This window comes from Phyllobates terribilis, unplaced genomic scaffold (genome assembly GCF_046119375.1).
Source record: "Phyllobates terribilis strain yellow unplaced genomic scaffold, ASM4611937v1 Scaffold_2__4_contigs__length_985480577, whole genome shotgun sequence".
Taxonomy (NCBI): Eukaryota; Metazoa; Chordata; class Amphibia; order Anura; family Dendrobatidae; genus Phyllobates; species Phyllobates terribilis.
The window spans coordinates 870,737,737-870,763,401 of record NW_027362762.1 but is presented as its reverse complement, the minus strand read 5'-3'; the positions used below and the strand labels follow the sequence as shown (position 1 = coordinate 870,763,401).

The following is a 25,665-nucleotide window of genomic DNA, read 5'->3' as shown; positions in this document are numbered from 1 at the left end:
TTGAAGACTGAAAAATCTTCTGTCTAGTCTGGGGTCGTCTTATACGCCGGTAATGTTTTTGAACTTTCAGAAATTGACATGCGGTGATACTCTGGGGGTGTTAATAAGCTGCCGTGGCCGTATCCCTGCCATGTGGGAGTTAATATAAGGTGGAGGGAGTTAAAATACGGCGGCGGTAGGTCCAGACAGTCAGCGCTTCTGTGCTGAAACTGACACATCGCTGCGCTGTGTCTTCTCAGGCCTGGGACACAGCGCAGCGTATTCCCAGCAGCGGAGACAGACAGAACCTAGCGAACTTTTCTGACACATCGCAGTGTCTTCCCAGCTCCGGACACAGCGCAGGGCTTCTGTCCCGACAGCTTTCACTTGTCACAGAAGCGCTGCGCTGTGTCCGGAGCTGGGAAGTTCGCATCGCTTCTGTGACAAGTAGTGTTGAGCATTCCGATACTGTAATATCGGGTATCGGCCGATATTCGCGGTATTGAAATTCCGATACTTAATTCCGATACTTTTACAATATCGAATACCGGAATCGGAAGTTTCCATAATGCCTGCGCTCTGCAGTGTCTCTGAAGGATGACAAGCTGGATGGCAGAGCTCAGCTGAGATCCAGCCTGTCATCAGAATGCCATCCCAGCGTGGGAGAATTCTCCTGATTGTTTAAAAGCCGGCGGGCGGTAAAAAGCCGCCGGCTTTTAAACAATCACACAGCCCCATACTGCTTCCCCGCAGCCTTCCACCCCGATCCTCCGCTCCCCTCGCCACCTCCCATCCCGATCGTAAGTTAGGACCGGGCGGGGAGTGCAGCACAAAGGAGCGGGGAGCGAAGGACCCGGGCGGGGAAGCCGGCAGTGAAAAGACTTCACCGCCGGCTTTCCCGTTCTGTGCTGCGCTTTCCCGCCGGTTATTTCAAATGAACAGCTGAGGTATCAGGTGATGCCGATCAGCTGTTCATTTGAAGTTGCCGCGGTGCCCTCAGAGGGTTCATGTGAGTTCATGCTTGACTGCATTACATGAACTCACATGAACTTTCCCACGGTCTCACAGGTCAGCCACACCTCCCAGACCCGTCATGATTGGTGTGTGCGGGTGTCTGTGCGTGTGTCTGCGAGTGTGTGTGGGGTGTCTGTGCGATGTCTGCGAGTGTGTGTGGGTGTGCGCGGTGTCTGTGCGATGTCTGGGGGTGTGTGCGGTGTCTGTGCGATGTGTGCGGTGTCTGTGCGATGTCTGCGGGTGTGCGCGGTGTCTGTGCGATGTGTGCGGGTGTGTGCGTGCAGGCAGACATAGGCCGATGTGACACTACTACTCCCATCGGCCTATGTCTGTCCCCCGTCCACTCGTGCCAGCAGGATCAGCTCGATGGGAGCAGTAGTTCCCATCAGCCTGATCCTGCTATATAAATTGCCCTACTGTGTCCCCAATAAATGTTAAATACATGTCATTGGTGGCCAGTGGTTGCCTACAATAAATTAGTTCATACATTACCTGTCCCCGCCGATCGCCACCTAAAATAAAGTAAAAAATAAAAAACGACACCTATACTCACCTAGACACCTAATTCCCCGAAGCCATCGATCTCCTGTAATAAAATATAAAATAATAAACCACAACCTTATGCTTACCCCTCCGTAGTAGTTCACGAGTGTCCCACGAAGATCTCCAGTTTAGAGCAGCCACATAGAATGTGACCGCTCTGAACCGCTGCCGCCGCTAGAATGACGGGGCCGTAAAGCAGCCCCATCATTGCATAAGCGGGTTCGCCGGAGTTCAGGCAGCGCTGCTCCGGTTAGCTGCTTTACGGCCCTGCTGTATCGTGAGAAATTCACACGGTACAGCAGTGCCGTAAAGGAGGTCTCCGGAGCTGCGCTGACTGAATGCACTCCGGTGACCTCAGTCAGTGGCTCCCGCTGCCGGGAGCGGACGTGTTCCCGGCAGCGTGAGCTTACAGCAGCCATGCACAGCTGTCACCATCTCCAGATGTGACAGCTGTGCATGGGAGATCAGCGCAGGAACGTGGACAGGTAACTATTTTTTTTTTAGTAAACTAAGAATTAAATAAAATGGGGTGGTTTATTTCAAATAAATTATTTTTTTCTTGGTGTAATGTGTGTTTTTTCTTTTTAACACTTTGTAGGTTAGTAATGGGGGTGTCTTATAGACGCCCATCATTACTAACCTGGGCTTCATGGCAGCTGGCGCTGACATGAACCCCAGCCCTATTACCCCCTGCCACCGCACCAGGGCAGCGTGGAAGAGCGAGGCTAAGTGCCAGAATTGGCGCATCCTATGGATGCGCCATTTCTGGGGCGGCTGACGGCTGGTGTTTCTAGCCTGGGAGGGGGCCAATATTCATGGCACCCTTCCTGGGCTATTAATATCAGCCCCCAGCTGTCTGCCTAGCCTTTGATAGCTATTAAAATAGGGGGGACCCCACGTCATTTTTTTTGGGGGGGTCCCCCATTTTAATAGCTAGTAAAGGCTAGGTATTCAGCTGGGGGCTGATATTAGTAGTCTGGGAAGCTCCGTGGGTATTACCCCCTTCCCAGGCTTCAAACATCTGCCCCAGCTGTCTGCTTAACCTCCGCTAGAGACTAAAATTAAGGGGAACCCCACGCCAATTTTTTTTTAAATAAATCCTTTATTTTAACACTAAATGACAAGTACAGTAATCAACACTGTCACTGTACTTCATATATATGTGACTGACATGTTTCTATCTATCTAATCTATGTATGATTCTCTATTCCTTCTATTCTAAATTGTCGGGTACAGATGCTGAATTGCCGGCCGGCTTTTTTAAAGAGACGGTGCATGAAAACAGTATTATTTTTTTAAATAAATCCTTTACACTAAATGACAAGTACAGTAAGCAACACTGTCACTGTACTTCATATATATGTGACTGACATGTTTCTATCTATCTAATCTATGTGTGAAGCTCTATTCTGTCTGTTATAAATTGTCGGGTACAGATGCTGAATTGCCGGCCGGCTTTTTTAAAGAGACGGTGCACGAAAACACTATTATATTTTTTAATAAATCCTTTACACTAAATGACAAGTACAGTAAGCAACAATGTCACTGTACTTCATATATATGTGACTGACATATTTCTATCTATCTAATCTATGTGTGAAGCTCTATTCTTTCTGTTGTAAATTGTCGGGTACCGGTGTATGCCGCTGATGAAAATGGATGATGGTAATGTTGTTGTTGTATGCCTTATGTTTATGAGTGACAGTTTTCCTGCTATATACCTGCATGTCATAAGAATTTAAATTAAAAAAGGACCATGTTAAATTCAAATCTGTTTTTTTTTTATTTTTACCGGTGTTTGGTATGCGTTGGAAAAGGGGTAGTCTTATACGGTGAATATATCCTAAACTCTATATTTTAACAGGAAAGTAGGGGGGTCGTCTTATACACCAGGTCGTCTTATACGCCGGAATATACGGTAACCATCTGTGGCTTATAAAGAGATACGACTTCCCGTCTACTCTCTCACTTAATTCTCTTACCTGAAATAATGGCAGAAACAATTCCCTCCTAATCCCCTCACCTCATTTTCATTGTACAACTGTTGATGTGATATTTTATTACTCTGATAAACTTGATTTATGAACTATTTTCATTATCATTTAATTCCCTGTTATCAGTCTCAATACATGTGCTACCAAATAAAATCATGATGATAGTATCTTGATGAGTTGCAGTATCCTTCAGCGATGGTTCCTAGAAGTATCTTCTGCAGTTTCTTCCTTTGGTGTTGGAGAACAACGCTTTACATTTGAGGTCCTATAATAAAGAATTTACCACTTTGGGGACATTTTTTTTTATATTTTTTTTTGCTTAATGCATGTATTTGGGGCTAAAAACAATTTTTCAGTTGGGTTTCATCAACAATTTTTCACTCTTTGGCTTTTAGAGGCTCTTTTTTTTTGCAGCACATTCAACTTTAATGTGGTATTTGGCCATAAACCAGCTGAGAGGAGGTCAGAAAAAGACAAATAAAAGAAAAACCCACCTGCCATTCAATCTGGATGAGCTGGCTGATGATTTCTCAGTTCACTCATTCTGCAGCCAATAATAGACTATATAAGGTAAACATAACTTTTTAGCCCCAAATACATTCATTTAAGTAAAAAATCATGTCCCTAAAGGTGGACAACCGCTTTAAAGAATAAGTATATATTTTTTAAAATGCAGCCGGGCCTTCTCCCTGCCACTGCTACATTGTTGTAGATGAGGAGTCAGATGGAAGTTCCAGACAAGTGATGGGGGACTAATTTTAGCTAATAGAAACCTAATGTTGGTGAACAGGTTAAACTTTGGTGGCCGACTTATACCAAGTAGTAATGGTTACATAGAGGATCTTCAACAGGCTAGCACATAAATGCTTACCAAAAATAGGATTAGGACCACCCTGAGATGCTCAAAATGACCAAGTTTGACGTAGATAGAACTGTATTATATTGGCTCTATGTTAAGGCAGGATATTTATATCACAATTAGTGTTGAGCATTCCGATACTGTAATATCGGGTATCGGCCGATATTCGCGGTATCGGAATTCCGATACTTAATTCCGATACTTTGACAATATCGGATACCGGAATCGGAAGTTCCCATAATGCCTGTGCTCTGCAGTGTCTCTGAAGGATGACAAGCTGGATGGCAGCGCTCAGCTGAGATCCAGCCTGTCATCAGAATGCCATCCCAGGGTGGGAGAATTCTCCTGATTGTTTAAAAGCCGGCGGGCGGTAAAAAGCCGCTTGCTTTTAAACAATCACACAGCCCCATACTGCTTCCCCGCAGCCTCCCACCCCGATCCTCCGCTCCCCTCGCCACCTCCCATCCCGATCGTAAGCTAGGACCGGGCGGGGAGCGCAGCACCAAGGAGCGAAGAACCCGGGCGGGGAAGCCGGCAATGAAAAGACTTCACCGCCGGCTTTCCCGTTCTGTGCTGCGCTTTCCCGCCGGTTATTTCAAATGAACAGCTGAGGTATCAGGTGATGCCGATCAGCTGTTCATTTGAAGTCGCCGCGGTGCCCTCAGAGGGTTCATGTGAGTTCATGCTTGACTGCATGAACTCACATGAACTTTCCCACGGCCGCACAGGTCAGCCTCACCTCCCAGACCATCAGCCCGTCATGATTAGTGTGTGTGCGGGTGTGTGTGCGGGGTGTGTGTGCGGGGTGTGTGTGCGGGGTGTGTGTGCGGGGTGTGTGTGCGATGTGTGCGGGTGTGCGTGGTGTCTGTGCGATGTCTGCGGGTGTGTGCGGGTGTGCGCTGTGTCTGTGCGATGTGTGCGGGTGTGCGCGGTGTCTGTGCGATGTCTGCGAGTGTGTGCGGGTGTGCGCGGTGTCTGTGCGATGTCTGCGGGTGTGTGCGGGTGTGCGCTGTGTCTGCGATGTGTGTGGGTGTGCGCGGTGTCTGTGCGATGTCTGCGAGTGTGTGCGGGTGTGCGCTGTGTCTGTGCGATGTGTGCGGGTGTGTGCGTGCAGGCAGACATAGGCCGATGTGACACTACTACTCCCATCGGCCTATGTCTGTCCCCCGTCCACTCGTGCCAGCAGGATCAGCTCGATGGGAGCAGTAGTTCCCATCAGCCTGATCGTGCTATATAAATTGCCCTACTGTGTCCCCAATAAATTTTAAATACATGTCATTGGTGGCCAGTGGTTACCTACAATAAATTAGTTCATACATTACCTGTCCCCGCCGATCGCCACCTAAAATAAAGTAAAAAATAAAAAACTACACCTATACTCACCTAGACACCTAATTCCCCGAAGCCATCAATCTCCTGTAATAAAATATAAAATAATAAACCACAACCTTATCCTTACCCCTCCGTAGTAGTCCACGAGTGTCCCACGATGATCTCCAGTTCAGAGCAGCCACATAGAATGTGACCGCTCTGAACCGCTGCCGCCGCTAGAATGACGGGGCCGTAAGGGTTCACCGGAGTTCAGTAAGCGCTGCTCCGTTTAGCTCCTTTACGGCCCTGCTGTATCGTGAGAAATTCCCACGGTACAGCAGTGCCGTAAAGGGGGTCTCCAGAGCTGCGCTGACTGAATGCACTCCGGTGACCTCAGTCAGTGGCTCCCGCTGCCGGGAGCGGACGTGTTCCCGGCAGCGTGAGCTTACAGCAGCCATGACAGCTGTCACCATCTCCAGATGTGACAGCTGTGCATGGGAGATCAGCGCAGGAACGTGGACAGGTAACTATTATTTTTAGTAAACTAAGAATTAAATAAAATTGTGTGTTTTATTTCAAATAAATTATTTTTTTCTGGGTGTAGTGTGTATTTTCTTTTTAACACTTTGTAGGTTAGTAATGGGGGTGTCTTATAGACGCCCATCATTACTAACCTGGGCTTCATGGCAGCTGGCTCTGACATGAACCCCAGCCCTATTACCCCCTGCCACCGCACCAGGGCAGCGTGGAAGAGTGAGGCTAAGTGCCAGAATTGGCGCATCCTATGGATGCGCCATTTCTGGGGCGGCTGACGGCTGGTGTTTCTAGCCTGGGAGGGGGCCATTATTCATGTCACCCTTCCTGGGCTATTAATATCAGCCCCCAGCTGTCTGCCTAGCCTTTGCTAGCTATTAAAATAGGGGGGACCCCACGTCATTTTTTTTGGGGGGGTCCCCCATTTTAATAGCTAGTAAAGGCTAGGTATTCAGCTGGGGGCTGATATTAGTTGCCTGGGAAGCTCCGTGGGTATTACCCCCTTCCCAGGCTTCAAACATCTGCCCCAGCCGTCTGCTTAACCTCCGCTAGAGACTAAAATTATGGGGGATCCCACGTCATTTTTTTTTTAAAATAAATCCTTTATTTTAACACTAAATGACATTTGAGGAGTTAATAAAGATGCAGTCCCTAAATTATTATTTATTTTTTAATAAATTTTTCCCAAAACTTTTGACGTGGGCTTCGCCATATTTTTGTATGCCAGCCAGGTACAGCATCCAGCTTCTATGAACGCGCCATTTTCCGGGGCGGCTGCGGACTGCAATTTTCAGTGGGGGGGGGGGCAGAAAGCTTGGGCCTCCCTGCGCTGCAGATTCCATCCCCCAGCTGCCTAGTTGTACCTGGCTGGACACAAAAATAGGGAGAAGCTCCACGTTTTTTTTTTTTTTAATTATTTCATGAAATTCATGGAATAATTAAGAAAAAAAGGGCTTCCCTATATTGTTGTGTACAACCAGGTACAAATAGGCAGCTGGTGGTTGGGGGCAGCCCGTTCCTGCCTGCTGTACCTGACTGGACACAAATATAGGGCGAAGCCCCACGTCAATTTTTTTTAATTATTTCAGGAAATTCATGAAATAATTAAAAAAAAATTATGTGGGGCTTCGCCCTATATTTGTGTCCAGTCAGGTACAGCAGGCAGGAACGGGCTGCCCCCAACCACCAGCTGCCTATTTGTACCTAGCCGGACACAACAATATAGGGAAGCCCTTTTTTTCTTAATTATTCCATGAATTTCATGAAATAATTTAAAAAAAAAATACGTGGGGCTTCACCCTATTTTTGTGTCCAGCCAGGTACAACAAGGCAGCTGGGGGCTGGAATCCGCAGCGCAGGGAGGCCCAAGCTTTCTGGGCCCCACCCGCTGCAAATTGCAGTCCGCAGCCGCCCCGGAAAATGGCGCGTTCATAGAAGCGCCATCTTCTGGCGCTGTACCCAACTCATCCAGGGCCCTGGTGCGGTGGCTCACTGGGTAATAAAGGGGTTAAGGCCAGCTTGGCATTATCAGCTGGCCCTAAGCCCGAAATTCATGGGGTCACGCCAATATTAGACATGACCGCCATGAATTTCTAGTAAAGTATTTAAAAAAAACACAAACACCCAGAAAAAAGTCCTTTAATTGAAATAAAGACACAATTCTTTATTGTTCTAAATTAAACCATACTTACCATCACGCCCATTCCAGCTGAAGCCAACGATCTCCTGCAATAAAAGAAAAATAATAAAGCAACCTCATCCTTACCTTTCCATGGTTCCCACGACAGCTTCAGCTCTGCTACATCGAGATGACAGGCTGGACCGCAGCAGAACGCTGCCATCCAGCCTGTCATCCCGCAGACACTGAGAAGCGCAGGCATGCTTGCGCTCCTCAGTGTCTGGCTGTGACAGCATAAAGATGAGCCGAGGTCATGTTCAATGAACTCAGCTCACCTCATGCACGTCACTGACAGCGTGGGAAAATTCTCCTGCACTCAGCGCTTCAGCGTGAGAATTTTCCCACGCTGTCAGTGACGTGCATGAGGTCAGCTGAGTTCATTGGACATGACCTCACCTCATGTATGTCACTGACAGCGTGGGAGAAGTCTCACGCTGAAGCGCTGAGTGCAGGAGAATTTTCCCACGCTGTCAGTGACGTGCATGAGGTGAGCTGAGTTCATTGAACATGACCTCGGCTCATCTTTATGCCGTCACAGCCAGACACTGAGGAGCGCAAGCATGCCTGCGCTTCTCAGTGTCTGCGGGATGACAGGCTGGATGGCAGCGTTCTGCTGCGGTCCAGCCTGTCATCTCGATGTAGCAGAGCTGAAGCTGTCGTGGGAACCATGGAAAGGTAAGGATGATGTTGGTTTATTATTTTATTTTTATTTCAGGAGATCGTTGGCTTCAGCTGGAATGGGCGTGACTGTAAGTATGGTTTAATTTAGAACAATAAAGAATTGTGTCTTTATTTCAATTAAAGGACTTTTTTTCTGGGTGTTTGTGTTTTTTTTAAATACTTTACTAGAAATTCATGGCGGTCATGTCTAATATTGGTGTGACCCCATGAATTTCGGGCTTAGGGCCAGCTGATAATGCCAAGCTGGCCTTAACCCCTTTATTACCCAGTGAGCCACCACACCAGGGCCCTGGATGAGTTGGGTACAGCGCCAGAAGATGGCGCTTCTATGAACGCGCCATTTTCCGGGGCGGCTGCGGACTGCAATTTGCAGCGGGTGGGGCCCAGAAAGCTTGGGCCTCCCTGCGCTGCGGATTCCAGCCCCCAGCTGCCTAGTTGTACCTGGCTGGACACAAAAATAGGGCGAAGCCCCACGTATTTTTTTTTTTAATTATTTCATGAAATTCATGGAATAATTAAGAAAAAAAGGGCTTCCCTATATTGTTGTGTCCGGCTAGGTACAAATAGCCAGCTGGAGGTTGGGGGCAGCCCGTTCCTGCCTGCTGTACCTGACTGGACACAAATATAGGGCGAAGCCCCACATCAATTTTTTTTAATTATTTCATGAATTTCCTGAAATGATTTAAAAAAAATTGACGTGGGGCTTCGCACTATATTTGTGTCCAGTCAGGTGCAGCAGGCAGGAACGGGCTGCCCCCAACCACCAGCTGCCTATTTGTACCTGGCCGGACACAACAATATAGGGAAGCCCTTTTTTAAAAAAATTATTTCATGAAATAATTAAAAAAAAATTGACGTGGGGCTTCGCACTATATTTGTGTCCAGCCAGGTACAGCAGGCAGGAATGGGCTGCCCCCAACCACCAGCTGCCTATTTGTACCTGGTTGGACACAACAATATAGGGAAGCCCTTTTTTTCTTAATTATTCCATGAATTTCATGAAATAATTTAAAAAAAAAATGCGTGGGGCTTCGCCCTATTTTTGTGCCCAGCCAGGTACAACTAGGCAGCTGGGGGCTGGAATCCGCAGCGCAGGGAGGCCCAAGCTTTCTGGGCCACCCCCGCTGCAAATTGCAGTCCGCACCCGCCCCAGAAAATGGCGCATTCATAGAAGCGCCATCTTCTGGCGCTCTACCCAACTCATCCAGGGCCCTGGTGCGGTGGCTCACTGGGTAATAAAGGGGTTAAGGCCAGCTTGGCATTATCAGCTGGCCCTAAGCCCGAAATTCATGGGGTCACGCCAATATTAGACATGACCACCATGAATTTCTAGTAAAGTATTTAAAAAAACACAACACCCAGAATAAAGTCCTTTAATTGAAATAAACACACAATTCTTTATTGTTCTAAATTAAACCATACTTACCATCACGCCCATTCCAGCTGAAGCCAACGATCTCCTGCAATAAAAGAAAAATAATAAAGCAACATCATCCTTACCTTTCCATGGTTCCCACGACAGCTTCAGCTCTGCTACATCGAGATGACAGGCTGGACCGCAGCAGAACGCTGCCATTCAGCCTGTCATCCCGAAGACACTGAGAAGCGCAGGCATGCTTGCGCTCCTCAGTGTCTGGCTGTGACGGCATAAAGATGAGCCGAGGTCATGTCCAATGAACTCAGCTCACCTCATGCACGTCACTGACAGCGTGGGAAAATTCTCCTGCACTCAGCACTTCAGCGTGAGAATTTTCCCACGCTGTCAGTGACGTGCATGAGGTGAGCTGAGTTCATTGGACATGAGCTCACCTCATGCACGTCACTGACAGCGTGGGAAAATTCTCCTGCACTCAGCGCTTCAGCGTGAGAATTTTCCCACGCTGTCAGTGACGTGCATGAGGTGAGCCGAGTTCATTGAACATGAACTCGGCTCATCTGGATGACGTCACAGAGAGACACTGAGGAGCGCAAGCACGCCTGCGCTTCTCAGTGTCTGCGGGATGACAGGCTGGATGGCAGCGTTCTGCTGCGGTCCAGCCTGTCATCTCGATGTAGCAGAGCTGAAGCTGTCGTGGGAACCATGGAAAGGTAAGGATGAGGTTGCTTTATTATTTTTCTTTTATTGCAGGAGATCGTTGGCTTCAGCTGGAATGGGCGTGATGGTAAGTATGGTTTAATTTAGAACAATAAAGAATTGTGTGTTTATTTCAATTAAAGGACTTTATTCTGGGTGTTTGTGTTTTTCTTTAACTTTGACTATGGGGTTAGTAATGGGGGTGTCTTATAGACGCCTCTCCATTACTAACCTGGGCTTGATGTCAGCTGGCATTATAAGCTGACATCAACCCCAGCCCTATTACCCCCTGCCACCGCACCAGGGCAGCGTGGAAGAGCGAGGCTAAGTGCCAGAATTGGCGCATCCTATGGATGCGCCATTTCTGGGGCGGCTGACGGCTGGTGTTTCTAGCCTGGGAGGGGGCCAATATTCATGGCACCCTTCCTGGGCTATTAAAATCAGCCCCCAGCTGTCTGCCTAGCCTTTGCTAGCTATTAAATTAGGGGGGACCCCACGTTATTTTTTTGGGGGGGTTCCCCCATTTTAATAGCTAGTAAAGGCTAGGTATTCAGCTGGGGGCTGATATTAGTAGCCTGGGAAGCTCCGTGGGTATTACCCCCTTCCCAGGCTTCAAACATCTGCCCCAGCCGTCTGCTTAACCTCCGCTAGAGCCTAAAATTACGGGGAACCCCACGCCAATTTTTTTTTAAAATAAATCCTTTATTTTAACACTAAATGACAAGTACAGTAATCAACACTGTCACTGTGCTTCTTATATGTGTGACTGACATGTTTCTATCTATCTAATCTATGTGTGATTCTCTATTCTTTCTATTCTAAATTGTCGGGTACAGATGCTGAATTGCCGGCCGGCTTTTTTAAAGAGACGGTGCACGAAAACACTAATATTTTTTTAAATAAATCCTTTACACTATATGACAAGTACAGTAACCAACACTGTCACTGTACTTCATATATGTGTGACTGACATGTTTCTATCTATCTAATCTATGTGTGAAGCTCTATTCTGTCTGTTATAAATTGTCGAGTACCGATGCTGAATTGCCGGCCGGCTTTTTTAAAGAGACGGTGCACGAAAACACTAATATTTTTTTAAATAAATCCTTTACACTCAATGACAAGTACAGTAAGCAACACTGTCACTGTACTTCTTATATATGTGACTGACATGGTTCTATCTATCTAATCTATGTGTGATTCTCTATTCTTTCTATTCTAAATTGTCGGGTACAGATGCTGAATTGCCGGCCGGCTTTCTTAAAGAGACGGTGCACGAAAACACTAATATTTTTTTAAATAAATCCTTTACACTAAATGACAAGTACAGTAATCTACACTGTCACTGTACTTCATATATATGTGACTGACATGTTTCTATCTATGTGTAATCTATGTGTGATTCTCTATTCTTTCTATTCTAAATTGTCGGGTACAGATGCTGAATTGCCGGCCGGCTTTCTTAAAGAGACGGTGCACGAAAACACTAATATTTTTTAAAATAAATCCTTTACACTAAATGACAAGTACAGTAAGCAACACTGTCACAGTACTTCATATATATGTGACTGACATGTTTCTATCTATCTAATCTATGTGTGAAGCTCTATTCTTTCTGTTGTAAATTGTCGGGTACTGGTGTATGCCGCTGATGAATTGCCGGCTTTTCATGTCATTCTACATTATTCTTAGTTGTTTTACTTCATGTAGAATTAACCTACAAGGAAAGAAAGGGTTTATTTTCATTCCAATATTTGTGTCCCATTGACTTGCATTGGTTTCCGGTATCGGAATCGGCGATATCCGATACTTTTTGGGTATCGGCCCGATCCAATCCGATACGATATTTCCTGATATCGGAAGGTATCGCTCAACACTAATCACAATTGATATTGTATATTTTATGTTTTGCATTGTTCATTAGACTATAGGTGCTCCACTGTGTTGAAATATGGGCTTGAATGCAAAATACTATAGCAAATGATTGCCCTTTCCTTGTTTGATATTAATTAGTGCAAATGTTAAGAAAGCCATTGATTATTTAATAAGGTTAATTTACAGAAAAACTATGGAGAAGAAATTTCCTTATAAATAGGAAACTCTTTAAAATGTAACTATCGTTTCAGGAGACCTTGCAACAGAATGTCTGTGCACTCCTGCAGATCCTCACTCCTCCTCCCCTCTCCATAGAATCTTATAAGCAGCAAATGTCGTCTCCTATCTCATTGATAGAAAAATCTGTCTTCACAGAATACAGAATTTTACCCCTAAATTGAGAGCGAAAGATGAATCCAGAAGGAGAACTAAACTTTTTTTATATATATAAATATATACCAGGACCCAGGATCTTTACATTTTGCTCCATATCATCACATTTATAGGAGTAGACAGAGAGTTTCTATGGTTTACATGGCAGAAAAATATATTGAGTTTCAAATGCATGAAAAATAAAGATTACATTTTAGTTGCAGTTGTTATACACCGAATTGCATGAGTTTAAAGTGGAGAAATCTTTTCTTGACCCACTGGGTCGCTTTTTTGAGTCTAGAAATGATGTGCATGATAAAATCTCAAAAGTTTACATGATAATGATGACAAAAAACTTTTTCTCCACTCATGGTTATTGGTTGGATGAAGCCATTTATTGTCAAACTGCTGTGTTTTCTCTTTTTAAACCTTAATGACAACCAAAAACATCCAAATGACCCACATACCCTGGTGATTTTGGCCTGATTACATGCACAGAATTTGACACAAATGAGTTTGAATGGCTACTAAAGGTAACATCCGCACCTGTGGCCTGTTTGCTTGTAATCAGTGTGTGTGCATAAAAGCTGAGTGAGTTTCTGGGATCCAGAGAGACTCTTGCATATTTCATCCAGCCACTGACGTTTATGGATTGTGAGTCATGTCCGTGTTGGGGACATGATTTTGCAGCACTTATTAATATATAAGGATTAAAGATTTTCCTCCAGCACTGCATTGCACAGCAGTATTGTCCATAAATTGACTGCTGATTGGTGAGCATGTAACTAGAACAGTCAATCAGCCTCCTCCAATTGAAAAGCTGCTTTCCCATATGAAGTGTTCCTCAGTTGAAGGAGGCAAATGGACAGGTCTGGTCACATGCTCCTCCATCAGCAGTTACTTTATGGATAGAAATGCTGCGCAGTCTGTAGGAAAGGCTGTGGTAACAAATGCAAGGAGATAACCTGCAATATATTACTAAGTGCCACAACATTATGTCACCAACACATTTGTTAAAATAAAACCATAGTGGTCAACCACTTTAAGGATCAATGTGCTGGTTGTATTGCAGGAACACAGACTTGTGTCATGGCTTTCTTATATAACATAGTCTTGACAACTATATCAGATATATTTTCAAATTTTCTGACAAATAAATGCTATAAATCCCATGGGAATGACAAACACTAGTCTGAACCAAATCTTATTATGTTTTGACAGGTAAGGGTGGCATTGTGAACTACAGGCTACAGTTGCTATCCCAAATTGCAAGATAAAGTTAGATCCCAGGAGAAAATAAGCAAACATTTCTTAAACCTGAGTCCAAAAATATTTCCTTTTTGCCTAAAAATTATCATTCTCCTGTATTCTCTAAAAACATATTTAGTTAACTCAGAACAGAGTTAAAACTACCCAAAGACTATGTGCATGTTTGCAACCATATTTATGTTCTCCAAATCTATCCGAATTGTTGTGGGTCTTGATTTGAAAATCAATTAGTTTCTTTATCTTCTATGCAAAGCTTTGCATCTCCATGGACACAGACAACAAACAAACTTTGTGCATTCTGATCTTGTAGTCATAGTAGTCATATTCCTTTTTTTAATTCACTTGGAGATTGACTTAAGAAAATAAAAAAAAAAATGGTTGCAAAGATGGATTTTCTCTTTAAAACCTTAAAATGATCAATGTTATATTTCTATGTGTATATTCCATGCATGATTTATGTATTTTCATTGAAATGTTTTCTAAGATGATTATAGCAGAAGCATGTTATCCTAGGAATTGATTCTCCTCTGATGGGGAGAAATACTTAGTAGCAATCTTGCTATATATTGATATTCGGACTGACAGTGTGCACCGTCGACTCTGTGCCTGTATCATTCCATTTTCTTTTTGCGCTAAGTACATTTACAAATGTCTCCAGCTTTTTCCATTACTGTTTGTGTCATTATGCAAAGCTTGTAGATTATACCGTCTCCCTGATCAAATTCAACAACTAGAATGTAACCGGGCAGCACTTTGAAAGCTCGGATGCTTGTTAAAGCTTTTACGCTTACCTTCCATTACCGCACATTATCAGCATCGTACTCTACATTATCTCATTTCATGTCTTCCGCTGACCACATGTTTTAAAAACAAAAAAAACAGCATTTTTTATGTTTTAGTTAAAATGCACACATCCATGATGCTTAAAGTCTGCTTTTTTGTTGTTGTTGTGTTCTTGTGAGATATGCTTTTTTTTTTCCTCTTGGTTACCTCCGAATCTGTATCAGCTTGTACAGATCAGAGTCATTCCTTTTTTTCTTTTGCTTCCATATGTATTGCAACATTCTTATTACATTCCGCAGGTCCTCCAGTAAACGTTACTTGCAATATTTTTATAAACAGTTTTGGATCCGTCACAGAGACCACAATGGTAAGTGTCAACTGCGCTGGCCGAAGGCCAGATGACAATGAATGTACTTCATCAACAAAAATTGTCATTTTTTTTCTTCCATTTATTGTTTTAACTTACAGGTCCCCCTGTAAATGTTACCTGCAACATATTTATCAACAGCTTTGGTTCAATAGCAGAAACCACAATGGTGAGTGGTACTGACCATTGAAGCTACCCTGCCAAGAAGATGGACATGTCACTTTATTCAATGCTAACGGCTGATAAAATCAAAAAGATCCTTAAATATATAAGAAACCTTTCGCAAAATATTACAAAAATCAAAACGTATTCAATATAAGCCCAATAAACAGAAAGGAAAGGATTACCGATTCCTCTACAAATGATGGATCTTTAGAGCAAATATTTAAAAACACATGAAAAAAAAAATTAAAACTGCTTTTAAATTACATTTTTTATTTTACCTGGGATCCAAATGTGTTAGATCTTAAAAAAAAACAATCCGAGAGAGAGGTAAAATGAAATAAGATGTCAATGAAAAAAAAAGTATTTAAAAACAAATTTAAAAAAATTAAAACTGCTTCCAAATTAACTTTTTTATTTTACCTGGGATCTTAAAAAACAGAGAGAGGTAACATGTCTCCATCTTTGCAGGATGTTGTTCAATGAGATTAACTGCATAATGCACGCGCTTACAATGCTGGCATTACCTTCTATCTAATCTTCTCATTTCATTTTATTGTATATTCGGAAATGTACACAACAGTGGTCATTATTGCCTCCATATGAGAAAAAATGCACTTGCACATGCTCAGAGATGAAAATGAATTAATCAACAAGTGATACTGCATCCTTATTTGATAACGTTTCATGCCAAAGATTTTCCTATATCAAAGAGATATGTATTATTGCGGGTTTAATTTCCACATTAAAAAAATTAAGGCGCTGTGCATGTGATTTTTTTTCTTTGTAATGAAATGAAAAAAAATTCTTCAGCATCGGTTATGATATGGAGTATTTTTTTCCAAAGAATTCTAACTGAAATGATAGATAGAAAAAAAAAATTAATGTCCATTAATCATAAAAACATGTTTGCATCAACTTTTTACATATAGGATACAGTCATATAGTGTAATGTATAGAAAAGCCACTCCAAAGGACTACCTCCTTGAGAACACTACTTCTAAACATTTTTTCCATTTAAAAAACACACTGAACTGAACACACAATGTAATAGTGGCTGCAGAGTGCAATAACATGTTTTTAATTTTGTATCACCATTGTGTTGCAGAGATATTAGTGATCAAAGTATTTGGGACCTATTGAGTTAACTTTTGTTAAGTCCAAGTGGGTGTTCTTAGTCAGTTTTTCACTGGGGGTATGTACTTCTTCTCCCTGTATGATGGTAACTAATCGTAAGTAAGCAGCACAGGAGAAAAAAAACATGCCGCCATCATAGCTTAGGCTTCTCAATGTGTGTAATGTAATGATGCCGCTCTGATCTCCTGTTCTAACCTCCTGCATGATTAGAGAGTGCAGCTGAGTTTAGCGGTGTCACATTACAAACCTTTATATCAGCTCTCATCTTCTCATAGCGCTGTCAACTCTACTGCATCAGAACTGGACTGCCTCTCTGGAGATGAGTCACACTTATGTCTGTTGTGCTCACAGCAGTTTGTAATCCCTCTGCAGTAGTAGCAAAGCTGGGTGTCACTACATCTCACACAAGAGTAGCTTGTTGTGATCTCAGTGTAAAGTGAACACAATTTGGCCTTAGTACAACATACATAAGTGTGACTCATTTCCAGAAAAGGAGTGTGTGGAAAGGGGCAGTGCTGTAGAACTGACAATGCTACAACAGTAGGGCTTGTAGAAGGCTTTGAAATATGAAACATCTAAACTCAGCTGCACTGCCCCTCCCACCACATTGACCTTAACTGAAAGGTGTTATTTATCTGTGCTCTAGCATCACAGCACTTTGCAATTATGCACAAGGTTAGACCAGGAGATCAGACCTGTATCATTACATCTCACACACTGAGAAACTGTCTCTAACCTATGATGGGGCGTGTCCTTTTTCTGCTGTGTAGCTGCCTGTTTATGATTGGCAGCTCATATAGGGAGAAGAAGTACACGCCCCCAGTGAACCACTTGGACTCATAAAAAAAGTTTACTTATTAAGTACGAAATACTTTGGATTGCTAAGATCCCCACAACAAAGAGACAAAATGAAAAAAAAAAAGTTTTATTCCACTGTGCAGCCACTATTACATTGTGTATCTAGTTTGATATGACACATTTGATGAATGGTCCTCTTTAAGGTGAACTTTTTAAAGAGTTTGTATCATATTTTAGATATTATATTAAAGTATTAAACATTAGATAATTAGATTGCATCCCCTGAATGTGTCTATGGAGGTATTCATTTTACCTCTTTTGAACAGAACAATATATTTAACATTATACAGAATTTTAAAGTGTGTATGAATATGGAATAAAACATGAGAAAATAAAAAGTACTACACACCAAACAAAGCAAAAATGTACCCAGATTTTGGATTTTTATGTATTGTAGGCTAAAATAGCAAAGTGTTACAAATACGGGGCACAAAAATAGTAATTCCTCTAGGCAGAAACCTCTTGGATTCTTTCCATGCCATAAGGCAACAATGAAAGTTAAAACATACAGTACCTATTTGTTAAATTCCATCCCTAAGCTGGTGTACATTGAAAAGCAGTGGATAAGAGGAAATGTGTTGTCTGATTTCCCTGCTAGTTCTACAGGACTGTTTTTTTTATCTCTGGAGCATGCAGAAAATCCTGAAAAATGTTTTTGTTTTATGTTTTTTCTTATCTAAGGGAGTCAGATGTGTTGGAGACGAGTTCTAGTGATATTGTATCTCTTAGCAGGGCCAGAGGGGTTTGGGATCTCAATGAGTTTCAATGAGTGACAGCTCTCAAGCCTCTTCAAATGTCATTTCACAAAATATGATAAGGTTGTAGAACTTTTATTTGACTGTCAGAATGGTGCTTATTTCTGAAGATAGTTTAGTGAAATAAATTTGGATACAAAGGAAGATTCAATATTTTGTTATTTTTCTTCTACACAATACCAGAAATCACCACCAGGTTACTTTTTCCTTTAAAAAAAATGGTTCCACCAGCTGTTTTTTTTAAAGTGTATATTAAAATATTGTACATGTTTGTACACAGCAGTTTGTTTGGTTTTTTTTTCACCTATTTTTATAGCATATAAATATTTTTAGTTTTAAAATGCAGTATGCTCTAGGTCTTATGTTCCCCCCCCCCACATGGTTCTGTATAGAATATAGAATATCTAAAATGGCAGATAGCACAAAATGTAAAATAAATGTACAAAATATAAAAATAAAAAAGACACCAAAATACTTGAAAAAAAAAAATAATTGAAAACATTCAAGATACATAGCATTGTTAAATTCTGAAAAACAAGTGAAGGAACCCTTAAAAAGTTTGACCTCCAATTAGGAAGTTAGTTACTGGGGCCTCAGTGGTTATTGGTCCCTTATCCACTGTAGCCATAATACAATTGGCTTTGCATTTACTTTTTCATAGACCATGCTGTAATAAATAAGTAGTATTCTTGCCATTGGTCCTTGGGCACTGGTCTAATGCCTGAATGGTCAGTCTACCCTTGAATCCTATTAGACATATAGCCAAAACACTAAACATAATCATTATTGCAACTCATATTATTGTAAGATATTCTACTTAACCTAGTGTCAAATACATTTTAGGGTAAAATCCTTAATGTAAAACAATCAAAAATTAAAAATAGATAAAGACTTATTTTACAGGTGTCCCAGAAAATTACCAATTTCCCCATTTTTCTCACAGTGTATCAGCTTGTAAGACAACTAACTGCAGCAGGAGCCTCCCGCCACTTCCTGTCTGTTATAGATGAGAAATCATTTTATGCCCTGCCTTTTTGCTAAACCCAACTGGTCAGTTGTCCTTAAAGGGGTATTCCAATCTCCTTGATCCTATCCCAATATTTAGTCGGTGTAATAATAATAATAATAATAATACTAGCAAATATCTCCAATTAGAAATGTACTATAGTTTTTCTGATTCACTATGTCACTTTCCTCATGTGCAGGCATTGCAGGACCTTAGGTATCCATGGTTATGTCCACTAGCAACTAGCTAACTAACTGTCACTATATCAGTGGAAGTAACCAAGGATACCTAAGGTCCTGCAACGCCTGCACATGAGGAAAGAGACAGCAAATCAGAAAAACTGTACTACATTTCTAACTGGAGGTATTTGCTAATATTATTATTGGGATAGGATCTTGGAGATGGGAATACCCCTTTAAGCCAAAAAATAGAAACTATGTGTTTTGGGGTATCCGCAAAATATTTGCAACAATAGTCCTATCAGGAACATATAGCAAACCCTATGGAATAAAATATAAACACTATATCCAGGGTTTTTCTCCCATATCATTTCCTTCTAGGTTTAGTGTTCCTTTAAAACTCCGTAATGTTTTTGCTATGAGGCTAAATATGTTATGAAAGAATCCTGACATTTTTTCAACCGCTTATGAAATTAATAAAGATGGGATTTTGCTCCAATATGTAATAATAATTCTGATTTGCAAACAAAAAAAAAGAGTTTTGCCAACATCGCGAATAAAATATATCTAAGTGCTGTGTCTGATTACAGGTTTCCCTCCACATTTCCTGCTGAAGACATGAGTCTTTACAGGGTGACAGACAGTCTAATTGCACAGCTAATGTGTCGCTGTAGGGATAGGAAGACACAAACAAGAGCTGAAGCACCACACACTGAGGAGAGTCAAACAAACTGCTGCCTATCATTAAAGTGAAAAATAGCTTCAGCCATAAGCAAGGATTATCAATGATTACATGACGTTAACCAACGAAGCCTATACCATCAACATTGAGAAAGTAGCAGAAATGCTGACAATGGTGATCACAACGTAGGTCACATCCCTTTCCCCTCTAGTAAAACTTGATCTATTTTATGAAAATGTAAAAATATTAAAGGTTAAAGTGATTTTATGAGATTCATAAAAATATAGGCAAGAGCAGGCAATTAATTGAGAGTAAACTAAACTTTCATTTTTTTTTAAATAATTTTGTCCTACATGGAAAGTTATGACACTTTGCAAATCAATTTATTATAAGAATTGGCTTTATTCCTGGAAAAAAAATGCTTCCAAATCCCTTCTTATTTCCAGTCAATTTGTCTGTCTTTAGCTGCATTGACATCAGAGCATACTCATTTGGAGTACAGATGATGGCAGTGATAGGTCAGCCCCTGTCTCCTCCTCTGGGTGTTCTGTTTATCAGGACCATCTCCTGCAGTAGCTTATCCCCAGATTTAGGAAGGCCGTAGAACACTGATGATAATCACATAGCAGTGCTCGGACTGGCTGTCGGCTCTCCTGAGCCGAGCGTGACAGCATGTATTTCTATGCAGCTGTCACGCTCGGGTCAGTAGAACCGACAGCCAGTCTAAGCATTGCGATGCGAACTTCATCCTTGTTATATGGCCGTCTGACTGTGCCCTTAGTGAGACAAAAGTGATGACCCTTTCACTACCATCATCTGTGCTCCAAATGAGTATGTTCTGATATCAATGCAACTAAAGCAAGGCAAATAGACTGGTGAATTTGGAAGCCACTGGGGTTTAGAAGCCACTTGCCTGCACTTTTTTTTTCCAAGAATTAGGATAAATCCCCTAATAAATTAAAGAAAAGTTTAGTTAGTTAAAAAAAAACAAAAAATATACTGTAAAACTATACTTCCCCTGTAGTAGCCACTGAAGAAGAAAATCATATTATGGGTTATGTCTGGGATGTGACAACCCCTTTGAAGGGAATTCAATGCTTTGAATTTTTGGAGGGAGAATTTAAAAGAAGAAAAGTCATGTCCTTTATAGCAGCGAGGTCTCCCGGTTACTTGTTCTGGTTTCAGTAGATGTACTTTTCTGGTTGATCCTAGATAGCATTTGAAAGTTGATTAAATTGCTTTATACCTGATTTGGTATCTATACCTTTTAATGACATGAAAATCAATATTGTTGGTAGAAAAGCGAATCTAATACAAGAGTTAAGTAGCGGAATCAGCCTGGCTTTTTGTATATTAATCATTTAAATGCCACCAGGGATCTTGAGGATAAATTATTATACCAGGGTTTTATTTCACACATTTTCAAATTTCTTCCTTCTGGTGGTAACGGCCATGTGGGATTGAATGGCAGCTTAGAATGCAGTAGTCAAGATATTACACAGCACCCGTAATTAGAATAAGTCATTAAAATGTACCTGTCACTCTATAGCAGGCATGATATAAAGCAGGAGAAGCTGAGCAGATTGATAGATAGTTTTGTAGGAAACTATTTAGTATAACTTGTGTTTTAACCATTGACATCGCTGCTTATTTTGGGCTTAGGAGCCATGGGGGTTGCGCTAATCAGTGACTTTTAAAAATGTAGCCAATAGGAGCCTTTTTTTTTACAATTCTGCATACACAGATAGCTGTCAGCCACTTATTAAAACCGCCCACTGGACTCCTAAGCCCAGGAAGAGCAGAGATTTCAGTTAGTAAAATGCCAGTTAGGCTAAGGTCACACGACTGTTTTCTCCACTTTCAAAAAAATCAGTCCGATTATGATAATCACACTCTGATCAGAGTTTGATCTTGGTTTGATCAGAGCTTGATCAGAGGTTGAATGGGCGAGTGCCATCAAATTTTTGGAGGCAAATCGTGCATCTACGATTTTTTTCATCGCACTAACTCAGTCTGAGAAAAAAATCGGACATGTGTATGGCCCCATAGAATAACATGGGGATGAATGCTGTTCGTGAAGACAACTGTTTTCTCCACATCCGAGACTCAGGAACTGTGAATATTTTGACTTTTATGCAGGCTCATGTATTTTAAGCATGTTGATAAAATCACAGTTTTTTCTGCTGCACATCTAGCAGTTCTCTAAATGCTGAGCTCTGTATAACCCCACCCTCACCACTGATTGGCTTGGCAGCTTTCTGCCGATGTATAGAGTAGACAGAAAGTAGCCAATCAGTGGTGGGGGCGGGGTTATACAAAGCTCATGAATATGGAGAACTACCTGGTTGCAGGTTTACTAGTCCTCTAGTAATAATCTCCTGTTAATAAAAAAGCGATTTTATCAAAGCTACAGCAAGAAGTCCAGTAAGTGACACATCTCTGGAATCAGGGTCTCTGTCTCTACATTATGCTGCTCTCAGATTAGGTGGCAAAAACCTGGTGACAGTTTCCCTTTAAATGAGTTGTCTGGCAAGTAATAATTGTTTACAAAAGACTCAGATTGGGTGAAAAAAATAAAAAACAATACTAACCTGAATACTCAAGTATCAATGCTGTTTCTTTTATTTTTTTTAAATGTATTCAAAGCTTTTTGTGTAAAAAAAAAAATTACAAGCCAGCCAATCCTTTTAACCATTAAATGGCTTTTAGGTGCAATTTGTTAAAGAATAAAATGCACCAATATCGAAAACTTGTGATTCCAGCCTTAAAGGTGTTGTCCAGTCTTAAACTACAAGTCTGTAGTCACTCTGTGCAGACTTGTGAATCCTCATACTATGCATACTTCATGCTGTGAGGATTCTCCGGCGCCAGAAGAGGGAGATCATGTGATCGCAAGTATGTGATTTGCATACTCCCGGCCACATTCCGACTAGACTGTTTCCAGCCTTGCTCAATACCCTTGTATTAAGCAAAGCCACGCTCATCTAGTCAGAATGTGGCCAGGAATATGCAAATCACATACTTGTGGTCACATGATCATCCGCTCCCGGCGCCAGCACCAGAGAACCCTCACAGCATGCAGTGCGTGCGATGTGAGTATTCACAAGTCTGCAGTCACATCGAGCAACTGCAGACTTGGAGTTTAAGCCCAGTCAACATCTTTAATGCAGCAATTCAGGCTGGGCAGCCCTGGGAAAATCTGGACTATGTATAGATATGTGAATTTAGAGGCGTTCTGGAATAAAGTATGTTCCTTGCTGCTGCTCTGATTTAGCATTGTTTCTGTAGAGTTTCTATAAGAAAGAACATTTATGCTTTTGGTGGTAAGAATACATATGTGTGTCTGCATCTTAATAAAATTCAGAGCTATTAACTCAATTTCCAGCAAATTTGAATAGATAATTTGCATTTCCAAACATCGAGTCATAACAAGACTGCAATTCCATATGGACATAGCAATAAATTGGAGCACACCGCCAATAAGAAATCCTTACTATATATATGAGTTCAATGAAGCCTGCACTTTCCAAGCTTAGGAACGGGATAGGGATCCAGTGATTTGATTGATCTGTTTTGGCATTATTAGGATAACCGCATCTATTTTTCACTGATCTACATACCATATGGCATATGGAGGCCATTTAAAAACCCATCAACTCATTGCAACACCATTGTTCCCAAAACTGCAATGCATAATTTCTTCATATCAAATGAATTATGGTTATTCATTGTGCATTGCTGGAGTGGAGGCTTAAAGCGTCTGTTGTCTTGTGGGATTCGCCAATGCTGCTTCAGTATTACCAGGATTTCTGTACGCTATGAACGCACCATGATACTCTACAGGTTTTAATACAAAATGATGGTTTGGATTTTTTTAAAAGTCAATTTAGTTATTTCTGTAACCTTACCGGAATGTACTGTATACATTGAGTATCTAGTGTTCAGTGTTATGGTCCACTACACAAATGTGAAATTATACTATGCACAGTGCTGCTTTTATATCTAGAATTATGGCAGAAAAATGCAGATTAATACAGGGGCAGGAATGAGTCTTCTAGTATGAAAATAACGTAATATTATATAGAGCGGGGCCTCAATAAATGAACAAAAACCAACAAGAGAAAATAGAACTTTTAATATTATCTTTAAAAACTTTCCAAAAAACACTGTAAGAATAAAATTGCAGAGATGTGTCTATACATATAAATCGAGTCCAAAAAATCCAGAAAAATTCAAGGTAGGGTATGAAGGGTCTGTAATTCCCTAGTAATCCGTAGCATGTCCCTACCTATCCGCGGAGGTTGGCACCGTAATATTTGCGATATGGTGCTGCCGCTCAACGTCGGATATCCCTGAAGACCCTGATACACACCTAAGCTATTATTAAAGTGCAGCACAGGTAGCACCCAAAAATTTCTTACACAATTTCTCCCAAATGTGGTGATGCCTAATATGTGGTTGCAATCTGATCTTTATGCACACAGAAGGGAACAGAATAGAAGGTGCACTATTTGAGTTTTGGAGCTCAAATTTAGTTGGAATAGGTTGTAGTCATCACTCCGCATTTGCAGAGCTTCTAAAGTGCCAGAACAGCAACCTCCACAAGGAACCTCATTTTGAAACCTAGACCCCCTATGGAATTAATCTTTTCTACAAAAATGTTGATTTGGCTCCAAATTTTTAACTTTCACAAAGGTTAGCAGGAAAAAATGGACCACACAATTTGTTTTCCAATTTTTTTTTTAATGCAGCAATACACCTTATGTGGTCAGTGTCTCATGATTAGACACAAGACAAGGCTCAAAAGAGAAGGAACACTATTTGCCTTTTGGAGCTCAATTTTGGTTGGAATAGATTGTGGATGCCATGTCGCTGAGATTGCAAAACAGCAGAAACCCCTTTCCCCCATAACTGACACCATTTTGAAAACTAAATCCCCAATGAATTAATTTAGGGTTGTAGAGCGCTTTTTGATCCCATAGGTGCTTCACAAAATTTTATAATATTGGGATGCGGAAATGAAAAATGCATTTTTCCACTAAAATGTTTCTTTAGCTTCAGTTTTTTTCATTTTTAGAAGTGGTTGCAGGAGAACATGATGACACATTATGTAAAGTAATTTCTCCTGAATATTCCGTATGTGTTCGGAAACTACTGTTTGGGCACATGGAAGGGCTTTAAAGGGAAGGAGTGTTTTTTGACTTTTGAAGCACAATTTTGTCTTTTCCAAGTGCTAATAGGAGAAAATAGTCCTTATAATTTATTATGCATTTTTATTATGCATACGTTGTAATAACGTACATGTGGAAAAACTACTGTTTGGACAAACTGCAGGCCTCAAAAAGGAAGAAATGCTTTTTGCCTTTTGGAGAGCAATTTTTTTTGTTTGAGTTGCTTATGGGCACCAATTGCAAAGCACCCACGTTTCCAGAACAGCATAAAACCCCAAATGAGTACCCTATTTTGGAAGCTACACCCCTCACAGAATTCCCAGAAGAGTGTAATTAGCAATTTTACCCCACAGCAATTTATTACGCTATTTCTCCCAGGTAC

At 41.4% G+C, this 25,665-nt stretch overlaps 1 protein-coding gene across 3 annotated transcripts in view; it reads left to right on the top strand.

Moving 5' to 3' along the window:
- Positions 1-25,665, top strand: part of GLRA2 (glycine receptor alpha 2) — a 322,491-nt gene that overhangs the window by 22,902 nt on the left and 273,924 nt on the right. Inside the window, exon 3 of one of the 3 annotated variants that reach the window (XM_073668082.1) lies at positions 15,266-15,333. The exons of 1 other annotated variant lie outside the window; for it this stretch is intronic. In XM_073668082.1, the coding sequence (XP_073524183.1) occupies positions 15,266-15,333 (68 nt within the window). Of the gene's footprint in view, positions 1-15,265; positions 15,334-15,434; positions 15,503-25,665 lie in introns of all 3 variants that reach the window. One more of the 3 variants, XM_073668081.1, reaches the window with a different exon arrangement.